The 15,772-nt window shown below is 43.8% G+C and overlaps 1 protein-coding gene across 1 annotated transcript in view; it reads left to right on the top strand.

The window, feature by feature from the left end:
* The first annotated feature begins 2,712 nt into the window (after window positions 1-2,712).
* phyh (phytanoyl-CoA 2-hydroxylase) overlaps window positions 2,713-15,772 on the top strand; it is a 31,465-nt gene continuing 18,405 nt past the window's right edge. Inside the window, exons 1-3 of the mRNA XM_063072788.1 lie at window positions 2,713-2,919; window positions 5,741-5,796; window positions 12,102-12,212. Of these exons, the coding sequence (XP_062928858.1) occupies window positions 2,866-2,919; window positions 5,741-5,796; window positions 12,102-12,212 (221 nt within the window). The 5' untranslated portion in view covers window positions 2,713-2,865. The remainder of the gene's footprint in view (window positions 2,920-5,740; window positions 5,797-12,101; window positions 12,213-15,772) is intronic.

Raw genomic sequence — 15,772 nt, 5'->3', positions numbered from 1 at the left:
CAGGAGAGATTTTTAAGGTGGGAAAGCCGTTGCTGTGGGGAAATACCACTCTACAGACCTTGGAAGTCCGGGTCACATAGTCATCATACTCGTTCTTTCTTGGTTGCATTGGATGACCATGAATTCTGCACCTTGTCATACCCTTCACTCTCCAAGAAATGTTGCAGAACTGCCTTTTGGCTGTTGGATCTTACTGCTGATCTCATCCAGGCAACGCACTGGAGATGACTTAGGGTCAGCACGTCCCTATCCCACCGGGGTTTGAAACCTGCCGGCTACCCTTGTTCGGTTTAGCCCACATGTCGAAGTGGTGTGGCGGCTGCTGCATGCTGACAGCTATTTGGAGCCGCAGGTGAGGGCTGAGTGTTCGGTGGGGGTCAAAGGTGAGTGAGATGTTTGGGGTGTATGGGGTGACCAGGCAGGGGTAGCACCTCTGGTTGTTTCGTTTCATATGGCATGGCCCGGGAGAGGCAGACACGAGTCTGTCTGTTCGGGAGCCGGGGTTGGATCAATCTTCGTCTGGCATCTCGTCCACAGCCGTTGCAACATGGGTGGCCCTGAGTTGGCATCGCCTGATGGAGTCCTTGAAGCACACAAACCTCCACACGAAATAAATGTTTTGATCCAGGTCGTGGTGGAGCACCTCTGGTGAAGGGAGCCCATTTACGTTAACCCTATTTTTAAAGTTCTCCCCACATTCCCAACAACTCCCTCCAGCTCCTACCACTCACCCACTTACCAGGAACAATTTACAGTGGTCAGTTCACCTACGAACCCCACACGTGGTTTCGGATGTGGACGGAAACTAGGAAACTGGAGCACCCGTGCAGGCACAGGGAGAATGTGCAATTGTTGACCTGAAGTTATGTTCAACTGTAACCATCTGAAAATCACATTTTTAAAAATAAAATGGGCAAGAAATCACATTTTAATAAAAGAGGGATTATGCATTTTTAACCTCCTTTGCACAAAATTTCCAGGACTTTAACAGCACCTAGTCCCCAGGGACTGTTCTGTCTGAGTGGTGAACTGAAGGTGCATGAGCAAGATTTGTTGGGGTAGAGACATCAGGAAGTGATGATGAAGATGACAGTAGCAGATGGGAGATTGTATTGGGTGTATGGAGGAAGGTGAAAGGCAGGATTCTGAGATACAGGAAAATAAGAGGCTGATTGAGGATTGTAGTGGCTCATTGTCCAGTGATTAAAGGCAACAGACAGGATTTAAATATCAGAAGAAAGGGTTTAAGGTATTGCTGAGTTTTGAACGTGGACCTGGTTCTGATATCAATCTGATTAGATTAACTAAGAATTTGAAAAAAAAACAATTAGGAGATAGTGTGGATGCAAAACCTTCCAGAGATGGGGGCGCTCTTCGAGTTTTGTAGTCAAAAGCTGTGACAGGAAGGAAGGTAACACGAAATAATTATATTGAACAACAGTGGCTTTGGGGAGTAATCACAGCAGTGCCTCTAGAGATGAAACCATTGACTAATTTATAAATAATCTAGCTGGGGGAAAAGTTGTAGATGTGAAATATTTTAAAGGGTTTCATAGTGGAGTAAGAATAGATGTTGATATAAGTGGATGGAAAAAAGTTGCTGGATACGGTTAGTTTAGGTTATATTAGTCATGTGGTTTGAGTATATGAGCTGTCCCCGCTGAGATGTTTTCCAAGCCAGAAGTTTGGCTATGTAGCATCTGAGTGTACCGGTAAAAAGCAGTGTGGTAATTGTGGAGAAGGTATTGGCCTAAATTTTAGCAACTGTGGAGGGGAACACAGCTCTGCTGACAAACAAGAGAAAATTTGCAGAAGCTGGAAATCCAAGCAACACTCACAAAATGCTGGAGGAACTCTGGAGGCCAGGCAGCAGCTATGGAAAAAAGTACAGTGGGGGAAGGGGAGAGAGAAACACCAGGCGATAGGTGAAACTTGGAGGGAGAGGGATGAAGCAAAGAGCTAGGAGTTGATTGGTGAAAGAGACAGAAGGTCATGGAAGAAAGAAGAAAGGGGGTTGGGGAGGAGCACCAGAGGGAGGCGACGGGCAGGCAAGTAGATAACGTGAGAGAGGGACGAGGGGGTGGGAAAAATAAGCTGTGCTTATGCCGGGGGTCCTACACATAAGGGATATCATACAGTGTGTTCGGGTGGAAATGGCATATCAAATGCAGAGGTTCTTCAGAAAGTACGGATTACAGATAGATTAAAGTCAGTGTGTAAAGTGTGTGATTTTATAACAAAGGATTCGTTGATTGTGAATAAAGTTTGTTACTTTCGTGGCAGATGAGGTAAAGTGTACGGCACAAACAAAGTATGGAACAAATTAAAGTGCATTAAAAGCTGCAGAAAAAAAAACATTTAGAGATAAAAGCCTTAACTCTATAAATTATTAATGGAGCTTTACGGGGGTAAATGATATTCAGATTTCAAAGAAGAGTTGTTAATGTTTTTTTCTTACAATGGAATGCTAGAAGTGTGTCAGCTAATGGTCAGGGGATTTTAATGTTCACTGTGTGAGGTTGTAGTGACATAAACGGGAAAGGGATGGTGGAGGAAGGCTTTCTGGAAGAAAAGTATCTGGTGTGCTTGATGCGCCTTCCGTTGGTGGGCCGACTACCATTAAACATTACTAGAAGAAGAAGACGGTTCTGTCTGTAACTGAACCTCTGCCAGGACCTGTTCCCTGCTCTATGAGTCGATGTGTGAGCCTCACTCCGAGTACACAAGACTGATAAGAGAGGAGAGGACTGCGCGGATACATTTCGCAATCTATCTCTCGCTCGCAACACTCGGTTTCCGGGTCCGCCTCCCTCGCTCGCCCAACGAGCGGCCCGGAGGGACCTCGCAGGATCCGCCCCACCGGCCATGGCAGCGACCGCCAGGCTGAATCTTCTCCTGCGGCACCTACACCCCGACCTTGTATCCTTCAGTTTCGCCGGGAAGCTCGAGTTATCCTTTCCGCTGCGCTGTCACCGAAGTTCCGCCGGACTTGCGTTGGGCGGAGACTCGGCCCCGGAGAGAAGTCGGTTTCCAGTAGTGGTGCTCGGCGCTGGTTGTGACGGCTTCCACTCGAGCTTAAGCTTTAATTTCTTTTTTTAAATTGTTAAAGACAGAACGGGCTGCATAGACGCGGTGGGCCGAAGAGCCTGCGCCTGTTCTGTACAGCTTCACGGCTGTAGAGGAGTCCTCTGGCCTTGTTTGGGGACCCGGGGGATGGGGCCGGGTTGGAGAGCGCTCTGGTGATATTGGCCCTGAGATACTGTGTCTAAGGTGACTGTAGTTCTAAGGAAGTGTGTATTATGTGGTTCTGGAAAGGGTGGACCGGGTGCAACTGATTAAAAAGGGCCCTGGCTCCCAACATCGACTCTCTATTTCCCTCCAGTGAGATGTTGCCTGACCTCCAGATTTGTGTATGTGTTGCTCAAGATCTCCAGCATCTGCAGAAAATTGTGTTTATTGTTTACAATCTCCTACCAGAGGAAGTGGTTGAGACAGATACCATTTAAGCAGCACTTGAATACGTAGGAGATGACTTCTCATTGCTCCCAACAAGGAGGTGGTATCAGAGCCTGAAGACAGACTCTGAATGTTTCAGGAACAGCTTCTCCCCCTCCACCATCAGATTTATGAATGGACAATGAACACTACCTCACTATTTTTTGCTCTTTTTGCACTACCTACTTAATTTTCTATACATACTTACTGTAATCTATAGTTGCATATGGTTATGTATTGCAATGTAATGAATTTCATGTCATGTGTCAGTGATATTAAACCTGATTCTGATTATCAGTCTCTGCCTAACAGGGTTGGGGAAGCAGACATTCTCATCTCATTTAAAAAGTCAAACACGAGAAAATCTGCAGATGCTGGAATTTCAAGCAACACACATAAAAGTTGCTGGTGAACACAGCAGGCCGGGCAGCATCTCTAGGAAGAGGTACAGTCGACGTTTTGGGCCGAGACCCTTCGTCAGGACTAACTGAAAGAAGAGTTATTAAGAGATTTGAAAGTGGGAGGGGGAGGGGGAGATCCATAATGACAGGAGAAGACAGGAGGGGGAGGGATGGAGCCAAGAGCTGAACGGGTGATTGACAAAGGGGATATGAGAGGATCATGGGACAGGAGGCCCAGGGAGAAAGAAAAGGGGGAGGGGGGACTGTACCTCTTCCAATAGATGCTGCCTGGCCTGCTGCGTTCACCAGCAACTTTTATGTGTGTTGCCTGTCATTTAAAAAGTACTTAGAAGAGCCTAAGGGTCACAGTGCTGTTGTAAATTGTGTTTTGGCTGCATCGCTTTTTAAACAGCCCACATGTGATGGGCTGAATGCCTGCCTTCTGCTTTTCTGTAATTGCACAGTTGACCAAATTGCTTTATTTGTGTTGAATTGGGGATTCCAGTTGGATGTAATGATCAGATGCCAGAGCGTTCAGTTCCTGGTGGCATTTAACCCCCCCCCCCAGCTACTTTAATAAAATATGTCTGGGGCAGCAGAGACTGAGGAGAGCGGATAGAGGTTTATAAGATTATGAGAGGCATAGATTGAGTAAAGTTCAAAGTAAATTTATTGTCCAAGTCCATATATGTCACTGTATACAACCCTGTGATTCATTTTCGCACAAGGGCATACTCAATAAATCCAGTAACCATAATTGAAGCACCAATTGGGCATACAACCAGTGTGCAAAAGGCAACAAGCTGTGTAAATACGAAAAGGAATAATGAATAAGTAACACATATCGAGAAACACACACAAAATGCTGGAGGAACTCCACAGGCTAGGCAGCATCTAAGGAAAAGAGTACAGTTGATGTTTCGGGCCAAAACCCTTCTGCAGGACAGACTATATCGAGGACACACTTTCATCTCATCATGAAGCTGATGAGATGAAAGTGATTCCATAGGTTGTGGGAACAGTTCAGTGATGGGACAAGTGAAGTTATCTTGAGGGGTAATAACTGTTCCTGGTGTGAGACCTGTGGCTCCTGTTCCTTGATGTATGTACTGGAAAATAAATTTAAACTTATTTTTTCTCACTCCCTGTTTCCCAGTGACCTTACTTGCACTTGAGAGTTGCTACAAGCTCTACTTCACCACCTCTTTAGCTGACACCTTCGAGGTGCCTTCTGCAAGGATCACCATCTTGTCGTGGTGGAGAGGTTTGGGAGTTTCCTTGATCCCGGAAGTGATGCTGCCCGGAGTTTAGAAGTCTGTCACTGAGATCCTAGTAGGGTGAGATCAGACAGAGAGTGATCCAACCAAGACCTCAGTGCTGGAGCTGGTGGAAGATGATGACACATCACAGTGGCAGTGAAGGTGGAGGAAGGCTGCAGCAGTGAAGTGTTCCCAGTTCTCTTGTGCAGCCCCCAATCTGTCAAGGGCTGTGTGGTTGTTGCCTATGCATCTGCTCTCCAGGTTAAACAAAGCCATGCACAAGTATTCTCCATTAAGTGAATCCATCCGTACATTCTAGTTATGTGGATCCCAGATCAGCCTCTACAGCCACCAAGAGACAACCCCTTAGCAGAGCATCTTGCTCCACTTGAGTGATTGCACAACTACTCCCAGATCACCTCCATTTAGCGGATGAAAAAAGACCTGTAAAGAATACTCTGCTTCCAGATATTGCATTTTTGTGTATTTAATAAGTAGTTCTGTGTTTAAAAGTAGTGCTAAGTTACCAATAAACAAAATTTCCTTGAGAGAGAAATCATATTTTTTCCTTTATCCATACTTAAGAAAGCCTCTCCCACATCAGCAGAAGTAACTTCGCATTCTTTTCCTGGAAAGCTCCGGTAAGTAAGGGGACAAATTAATTGATTGTTGCGGATTGTCATTATTTTATTGTGAGGAGTAATTTGCTGGAGGTAGGTCCTGCGAGCTCTAATGTATTTTTGTTTTCCCTGGTCTGTGAGGCTTCCTGTTACAACTCTAATCTGGTAGGCTGTATGTCCAAATACAATGAGATAACGGAATTGCCTTTTGTTTAATTGACAGAAGGTGTGTGTATTTGAAATGAGATCTTTGGAGAAAATGTACAGTTTATTCCCTTTGAGTCAGATAATTGGAGACTTCCACCAACCTCAAGTGTAGCAGGTCTTCTCTGTATGAGCAGTGTTAAGGCCAATTTATACTTCTGCGTCGAATCTATGCCGTAGGTATGGTGTAGCCGCGTACCCTACGCTGTAGCCTGACACGCACCTCCCCAAAAATGTAACTACACGTCGCGGCGACGAGGACCGCAACAACTGTGATTGGTCCGCTTGGTAGCATCACATTTCCGGTTGCTGCTGCTTCTCCGTCATTTTGGAATTGAGAGAGAATAAGAATGTGAGTTGGACGTGAGTTGGGAAATGGACCAAATCAAGGAGAGGTTAATTGAGGAAGTTTGAAAATATGTACATTTGTACGACTGTTGGTCGCCAGACTATAAAGACAGCCAAATAGTATCAAATTCATGGAAAGAAATTTCCACAAACATCAGTTTCAATAAAAGTAACTCTTGTTCAACATTTATTAGCTCCAACTCGAACATGAAGTACTCAGTTTCAGTCGCCATTGTTTGAAGTACACAAAGAAAGTGGCATAGAAACACCAGCGCCAGCTAGTGTTTTGGCATTGAATTGCGGAGTGACGCAGACACCCCAATGCACAAGTATAAATGCTCACAACGGCGTAGGCCGCTTCCTTAGGCCACAATGTAGAGCCTACGCAGAAGTATGAGTCAGCCTTTCGAGATGTAACGTTACAGCACAGTACAGGCTCACGATTTGTCCCAACCTTTTAACCTACTGTAACATCAATGTAACCCTTCCCTCCAACATAGCCAACCAGTTTTTCAACCATCCACGTGCCTATCAATGAGTTCCTTAAATGTCTCTTATGTATCTGTGTATCGAAGCCCACAACTGATGTCAGAGATGGATTTAATAGATACATGGCTTATTTGAGTGAAACCCAGTGGAGTTACTTCCATGCATGGGCAAACCGTTATCTCTCAACCAACACCGATCAGAAATGATCACTTTGCTGCTTTTGTATGGGTGAAAACCGGCTACTGTGTTTCCTTTTTTAAAGTTTAGCTTCATTTGTCTCACATGCATCGGAACATCAAAACGTACAATGAAATGTGTGTTTATGTCAATGTCCACACAGCCCGAGAATGTGTTGAGGCTGCTTGCAAATGTCACCGCACTTTTGACTGGAAGACAGCACGCTCACAACTTACTAACCCTAACCCGTATGTCTGGAATGTGGGAGGAAACCAGAGCACCCGGTGGAAAACCACACAGTCACGGGGAGAATGTACAAACTCATTACAATGATTCCTTAAAGAATTGAACATCTGGTCAACAAACCTGGAAGTGCCAAAGGCATTTTGACCAAGGAATCGATTGTTGACTTTAGGAGGGGTAAGTCAGGAGAACACACACCATTCCTCATTGAGGGGTCTGCAGTAGAAAGGGTAAGCAGTTTTAAATCCCTGAGCATCAGCATCTATCTTGGGCCAACACATTGATGGAATCATGAAGCAGGCACACCAGTGGCTCTGTTAGGAGTTTGAGGAAATATGGTATCTCAACAAAGATACCTAAAATATTTCTATAGCTGTACGGTGGAGAGCATTCTGACTGGTTGCATCACAGCCTGTCTGGAGGCTCCAGTGCAGAGGATTGGAAGAGGCTCAGAGGGTTGCAGTCTCAGCCAGCTCCATTACGGGCAGAATCATCCCCACCATTGAGGACATCTTCAAGAGGTGGTTTCTCATAAGGCAGCATCCACCCTCGTAATCTGGGACCTGCCCTCCTCTCATGACTACCGTCAGTGAGGAGCTACAGGAGCCTGAGGACCCAAACTCAACACTAGGAACATCTTCCACTCTGACATTCGATCTCTGAATGATCCATGAAAACTACCTTGTTAATTGTCTTTTGCACATTTTTTGTAATTTGTGTTACTCAGTATATCATACTGTACTCTGCTGCCGCAAAGCAACAAAGTTCATAACATTGGAGGTATAGCAGAACCTGGAAATGATGAAAACATTCAATAGGTAGTTCCTATTTGTAAGATGTCAGGCCTTCATCTAAGCCATCAGCTGTCCATTTTCTCCACAGACGCTGCCTGACTTGCTAAGTTCCACCAGCATCTTGTGTTGCTTCACTTGTAAATTGGCATTTCGAGTGCAGAATATAATGCTCAGGCTACACTGATTCCATTAACTTGGCTGCTCTCTCTCTACACTGCTAATTGCTATCCCAACAGTTTGTAAATATGAAAAGATTTGTGCTTCTTTTATACACCACTGCCTTTACTGTGGTCGCTGTTGACAACAAATTGTAGCAGCTATTGAAGTACAAAAAGCTACAAGAACAGTTTGGAACCTGAACTCTAAGTGATTAATCTGAGTCTCCAATGTCACTGTACAGCGCTAGCTGTAAGCTTGGGGTTCAATTCCTGCCCCTGTCTGTAAGGAGTTTGTACATTCTGCCCGTGTCCATGTCGGTTTCCTCTGGGTGCTCAGGTTTCCTCCCACATTCTAAAGATGTACATAAAAGTTAGGTTAGTGAGTCATAGGCATGCTATATTGGTGCCTGAAGCGTAGTTTGCCTCCAGCACCTTCGCTGTTTTGATCTGATGCACACAACACATTTCACTGTATGGTTCAATGTACTTGCAACAAATAAAGCTAATCTTCCTCTTTGCAAAGCATGTCAGGGGTATGACCTTTGAATAACAGTCAAAATTTGACTTCATCTGGGAGAAAGCAGCCAACTCATCCTCAGTATTATTTACTTATTAGTTAATTTATTTTTTTGTATTTGCATAGTTTGTTGTCTTTGGCACATTGGCTGGATGTTGGTTTTTGTGTGTGGCTTTTCATTGATTAGAACATAGAACAGCTCAGGAACAGACCCTTCCACTCATGATGTTGTGTTGAAACACTTAACTTACCAGTTAAATAGCTAACTAATCTCTCATGCCTACACAATTTCCATGTCCTTCCAGTTTCCTGGCATGCATGTGCTTATCTAAATGTCTCATAAATGTCCCTAAAGTTTCTGCCTCTTCCACAACAGCAGACAGTGCATTCCAGACACCCATCACACTGTGTTTAAAAAAAAACAACGTACCTACCCCTCTCATCTCCTTTGAACTTGCCTCCTCTCACCTGAAATGCATAGTCTCTGGTATTAAACATTTCAATCCTGTTTACCCTTATCGATGCCCCTCGTAATCTTACAAACTTCTATCAGATCTCCCTTCAGCCCCTGCTGCTCCAGAGAAAACAACCCAAGTTTGTTCAACCTCTCTTTATAGCACATGTCCTCTAATCCAGGAAGCATCTTGGTAAACCTCTCCAAAGCCTCGACATCCTTCCTATAATGGAGTGACCAAAACTGTGTAATACTCCATATGTGGCCTAACAAATTTAATAAAGCTGCCACATAACTTCCTGACTTTTGAATTCACTGCCTCGACGAATAAAGGCAATCATGCTATATGTACGCCTTGTTAAACATCCTATCAATGTGTGTTGCCACTTTCAGGGAGCTATGAATTTTGACCCCAATATCCTTTTGCTCATTAACACTGCTCAGGGTCTTGCCTTTAACAATGTACTATTTTTTACATTTGACCTACTAAGGTGCAACACTTCACATTTGTCTGGGTTAAACTCCATCTGCTATTTCTCAAGCTATATCTGTAACTGATCTATATTGTGCTGCATTCTTTTCCAGTCTTCCACGCGATCCACAACACTACCAGTCTTCGTATCATCTGCATACTTGCTAACCCACCCATCTACATTATCATCCAGGTGGTTTATATACATTGCAGACAGCAGAGGTCCCTCTCACACCTCCAGCTAGAGCAAGTCCTTATGACCACTTGCCTCTGTCGTGTCTGGGCAAGCCCGTTGCGAATCCAAATGGCCAATTCACCATGGATCCCATGCTTCTTCGTCTTTTGAATGAGCCTCCTGTGAGGGACCTTGTCAAACACCTTACTAAATTTCACATAGACGACATATACAGCTCTACCTTCATCAGTCACCCTTGTCACCTCGTCAAAAACTCAGTCAAGTTAACAAGCCAGGACTTTCCTCTGCAAAAAGCTGTGCCAACTCCCTAATTAGGCCAAGCTTTTCCAAATGTTCATAAATCCTATCCCTAAGAATTCTTACATATTTCTTTGTTCTGCTGTGTACGCCTGCAAGGAAATGAATTTCAAGGTAGTACATGTGCATGCATACTTTGGTACTAAATTTCCTTTGAACTTTGAACTTGCCATTCTCAAACTGACAGATGCACTCCACGGCCAATGCCCTGACTGTGTACAGTATGCTTACTCAGTGAAGTGGTTTCAGGAGTATCTCTCAAAACCCACCCTTTTATCATTGCAAGAACAAAGGCAGCAGATACGCAAAATCACTTGCAGGTTCTTGCCAAGTTGCACCCCAATCTGGGGGGGGGGGGAATATATTCCCCATCCTTGAAATATACTTCTTTTTCTTCAATATCATAGTGAATTATGAAACTGTCAGCTTAAGAGTACTGAACAAATATCTTTACTAGAGGCAACTATGCTTATAAATGGAGTACCGTGGAAGCGTACTGATTTGCGTGATGCTATTACGGTTCGGGGAGTCAGAGTTCAGTGTTCAATTCCAGCGCTGCCTGTGAGGAGTTTGTACCTTCTCCCCCTGACAGCATCAATTTCCTCCGGGCACTCTGGTTTCCTCCCACAGTCCAAAGGTGTACAGGTTAATTGGTCATTGTCAATTGTATGATTAGGATAGTGTTTAATCGGAAGGTTTCTGGGCGGTGTGGCTCGTTGGGCTGGAATGACCTGTTCTCCAAATAATAAAATAAATAAGTCACCAGAGAGAGCTGGACAACTTGTGATTTTGCCAGCAGTAGCTATATCCCTTGAGATTGAGCATACAAGGTAGTATATCACAGAAAACCAAAAAAAAAAACCAGTATAAACTGCGTAAGAAGGGATTGCAGCACACATCTGCAACCTCACTTGAGTTCTCATGCTTACCGATCTTTAAACTACAATTTTGTGATGCGTTTCATTGGGGGAAAAATCAGTGTAAGAGCTCAATTTCTTGAGTTTTAATGTAATTGGGCATCAATAATAATAAGGAAAACATTTTTACTGCATTCCAAATAACTTACATTAAAGATGCATCCAAATCCCTTCAACTTGTTAAAAGGGGAGAGAGGGTGATGTTCCTGTGTTGGTCAATCTGTTGTTTAGACCATAAGGCAAGGGAGCAGAGTTAGGTCATTTGGGCAATCACATCTGCCTCATCGTTTTATCCTGGCTCTTTCATTATCCCTCTCAATCCCATTCTTCTGCCTTCTCCCCATAATCTTTGACACCCTTACCAATCAAGAATATATCAATTTCCATTTTAAATATACCCAATGACTTGGACTGCACAGATTCACCACCTATAGTTTGACATTTTCAGCAAATTTCCTGCAGCAGGGGTTTCCGGGAATCTTGAGGGGAGCATGTGTGTGTTTTTACTGAACCTCTTAATCTCCTCCTCAAGTAAAACTTAGAATGTAGCCTGTTGCTACTGTAGTATAATTTTTGGATTATTTACCTATATATCAAAGAGGTAAGCGCGATGCTATTACACCTCGGGGAGCTGGAGTTCAGAGTTCGAAGTTCATTTCCGGCGCTGCCTGTAAGGAACTTGTGTGTTCTCCCCGTGAACTTGGTGGGTTTCCTTCAGGTGCTCCGGGTCCCTCCCACAGTCCAAGGATGTGCTGGTTAGTAGTTAATGAATTGGTGGTTGTAAATTGTCTTGTGATTAGACTAGGGTCAGATCGGTGGGTTGCTGGGTAGTGTGGCTCATTGGGCTGGAAAGGCCTGTTCCATGCTATGTATATAAATAAGTATTAAAAATAAATTAAAATATTTAAAAGTAAATAAATTAAATTAGTTTGATCATTCTCAGAGTAATTACAAATGTCTAACATTATGCAGAATAAAACTATACATTGTTTTTGTGTGAAAATTGTCCTTTTTTACCAAGAAGTTTTAAATGTGTTTATTAAACTATCTTTTTCTCTAGCTACATTTTGGAAAACCCTCATCTCATCCCTGAGCAGAGGCAGTTTTATGAGGAAAACGGATTCCTTCTTGTTAAGAAGTTGGTTTCTGATGAAAACCTGGAAACGTTTCGGTAAGTTGTTGGTGTTTTAAAGAAATAAAACATGAATTTATTTATCGCAAACAAGAGAAAAACCTGCAGGTGTTGGAAATCCAAGCACACACACAAAATGCTGGAGAAACTCAGCAGGCCAGGCAGCATCTATGGAAACGAGCACAGTCGACATTTTGGGCTGAGACCCTTCATCAGGACTGATATATTTATTTCAGAGGACAACAAATGGGGAGAGGAGGTGATGATGAACCTTACCCGAGTTGTAAACATACCGACAGAATACTTGCTCCGAGAGATTTATAAGGGGCATAGAAACATAGGGAAGTTTTAATGCAAGATTCAAGATTGTTTAATATCATTTCCAGTACACAAGTGTAAAGGAGAGCGAAATAATTGTTAGTCCAGATCCGATGCAGCACAAAAAAGTAATAAGAGAAAGGACATTAATAATAGAAAAGCACAATAAATATAAATACTTAAAATAGTTTATATACATTGATCGTATATCCATAAAGTGACTCTAGGCACAAGAGTATGTGTACATAAGGTGACTGACAGGATGTAACTATGAAAATGGACAAGGGAGAGTCAGTGGATGTAGTGTACCTGGACTTCCAGAAAGCCTTTGATAAAGACCACATAGATTAGTGAGCAAAATTAGGGTACATGGTATTGGCGGCAGAGTAATGACTTGGATTGAAAATTGGCTGGCTGACAGGAAACAAAGAGTAGCGATTAACGGGTCCCTTTCGGAATGGCAGGCGGTGACCAGTGGGGTACCGCAGGGTTCAGTGCAGGGACCGTAGCTGTTTACAATATACATTAATGATTTAGATGAAGGGATTAAAAGTAACATTAGCAAATTTGCAGATGACACAAAGCTGGGTGGACGTGAGAAATGTGAGGAGGATGTTATGAGAATGCAGGGTGACTTGGACAGGTTGGGTGAGTGGGCAGATGCAGTTTAATGTGGATAAATGTGAGGTTATCCACTTTGGTGGTAAGAACAGGAAGGCAGATTATTATCTAAATGGAGTCAAGTTAGGAAAAGGGGAAGTACAATGAGATCTAGGTGTTCTTGTACATCAGTCACTGAAAGCAAGCATGCAGGTACAGCAGGCAGTGAAGAAAGCTAATGGCATGCTGGCCTTCATAACAAGGGGAATTGAGTATAGGAGCAAAGAGGTCCTTCTGCAGCTGTACAGGGCCCTGGTGAGACCACACCTGGAGTATTGTGTGCAGTTTTGGTCTCCAAATTTGAGGAGGGACATTCTTGCTATTGAGGGAGTGCAGCATAGGTTCACAAGGTTAATTCCCGGGATGGCGGGACTGTCATATGTTGAGAGATTGGAGCGACTGGGCTTGTATACACTGGAATTTAGAAGGATGAGAGGGGATCTGACTGAAACATATAAGATTATTAAGGGATTGGACACGCTGGAGGCAGGAAGCATGTTCCCACTGATGGGTGAGTCCAGAACCAGAGGTCACAGTTTAAGAATTAGGGGTAGGCCATTTAGAATTGAGTTGAGGAAAAACTTTTTTACCCAGAGAGTGGTAGATATGTGGAATGCTCTGCCCCAGAAGGCTGTGGAGGCCAAGTCTCTGGATGCTTTCAAAAAAGAGATGGATAGAGCTCTTAAAGATAGCGGAATCAAAGGTTGTGGGGATTAGGCAGGAACTGGATACTGATAGTGGATGATCAGCCATGATCACAGTGAATGGCGGTGCTGGCTCAAAGGGCTGAATGGCCTACTCCTGTACCTATTGTCTGTTGACAGGAAAGACTGCACCTGGAGCATTGAGTACTGGTTGGGTCTCCCTGTTTGAATGTGTATTTGCATTGGAGATGGTGCAAAGAAAGTTCACCAGGTTAATTCCTGCAATAAAGGGTTGAAATAAGGAAAGGTTGAACAGCTTGTCAGTGTTTATTGCTTAGAAGGATGAGAGATCATCTTTTTGAAATGTATGATCTAAACCAGGGATTCCCAGCCTTTTTTTTTAATGCCACGGATCCCTACCATTAACCGAGAGGTTCATATCAGGTTGGGAACCCTGCTCTAGATAGACGTCAGTAAGGCCTTTGACGGAGTCCCACATGGGAGAATGGTTCAGGGGACTCAAGGCAAGTTGACAAATTAGATCTAAAATTCGCTAAACGCGATGCTGGGAATATTTGAGGAAAAAATGTTGAGGGAATTCAGCAAGTCAGGCAGCATCAGTGGTGTGGAATAAACAGTTGATGTTCATCAGAACTTTTTCCAGTACTAATAAGTGGTCTTGGCCCAAAATGTTGACTGTTTATTCCCCTCCATAGATCCTGTCTGACCTGTGAAGGTCCTCCAACATTTTGTGTGTGTTACTCTAAAATTCACTTTCTGGTGGGGACAAAGGGTAAATGTGGGGGGTTTTTGTGATTGGAAACCTGTGATCCATGATGCCAAACAGGGATCTGTGCTGGGACCCTTGCTGTTTGACAGTTACATTAATGATCTGGATATGTAGGAGGATCATTGGGAGATGAGATGAAAATTGGTAGATTTCTTGACAGTGAGGAGGGTAGTCAGGTTATCGTTAGACATTGATCAGTTGGTAAATTGGACAGGGAGTGGCAGATTGACGTTAATCCTGATAAGGGTGAGATGATGTACTTTGAGCCAACCAGAAAGGAGAGGGCATGATGAATGATGGGATCTAGGGAGCGTTGAGGAACAAAGGGGGCTCATGTTCAAGTTTATTGTCAACTGATCGTACATATATATAACCAAACGAAACAACATTACTCTGGACCACGGTGCACCTGCAAAACGTGTCTCACACAGCACCAATTCTGAAATATTATCACAAATAAATTACTAAAGTATAATTGAAAAAATAATTGATAGGTATCTGAGTAGCCAGGGCATCAAGGGTTATGGTGAGAAGGCGGGGGAGTGGGACTAAATGGGAGAATGAATCAGCTCATGATAAAATGGCGGAGCAGACTCAATGGGCCGAATGGCCAACTTCTGCTCCTTTGTCTTATGGTCTTATGGTCTAAAAATGCATGTAGTGTGCAGCACAAGTGAAGAATAAACAGCTCGCTGTTCTAGTGAGGACACCAGGGTGGTGTCAGGGTACTCATTAGTCTTAGAGCCTAAATGTTGAGCCAGTCTGGCAGTTCCTAGTGCTGAGGCTCCCGGATCTCCTTCCTATGGTAGTGGGTCAAAGAGATTGTGGGATAGGTGGTAGGGATCCTGAACAGTGCTTCCAGTCCTTCGTCTACTACACTGCTGGTAAACGTCACTAAGATCCCTGAAGGTAGCAGCGTGGGTAGACATGAAGGGAGTGTGTGGATACTAGACGTCATTGGCTGGGGCACCAAATATTAGTTTATGATACAGCTTGTAAAACTTGGCTAGGCCACAGCCGAGGTACTGTGCACACTTCTGGTCTCCACTCTGTGCACTGGAGAGGGTGCAGAAGAGATTCACCAGGCGCTGCCTGGGATAGTGCCCCTTACACGTGAGGAGAGACCGGGCTTGTTTTCCTTGGAGTGTAAGAAACCGCGAAGACTGACTGAGGCGTAAGAATAATGA

The sequence above is a fragment of the Mobula hypostoma genome, chromosome 20, assembly GCF_963921235.1.
Source record: "Mobula hypostoma chromosome 20, sMobHyp1.1, whole genome shotgun sequence".
Classification (NCBI taxonomy): Eukaryota; Metazoa; Chordata; class Chondrichthyes; order Myliobatiformes; family Myliobatidae; genus Mobula; species Mobula hypostoma.
This window is presented reverse-complemented; position numbering and strand designations above follow the sequence as displayed.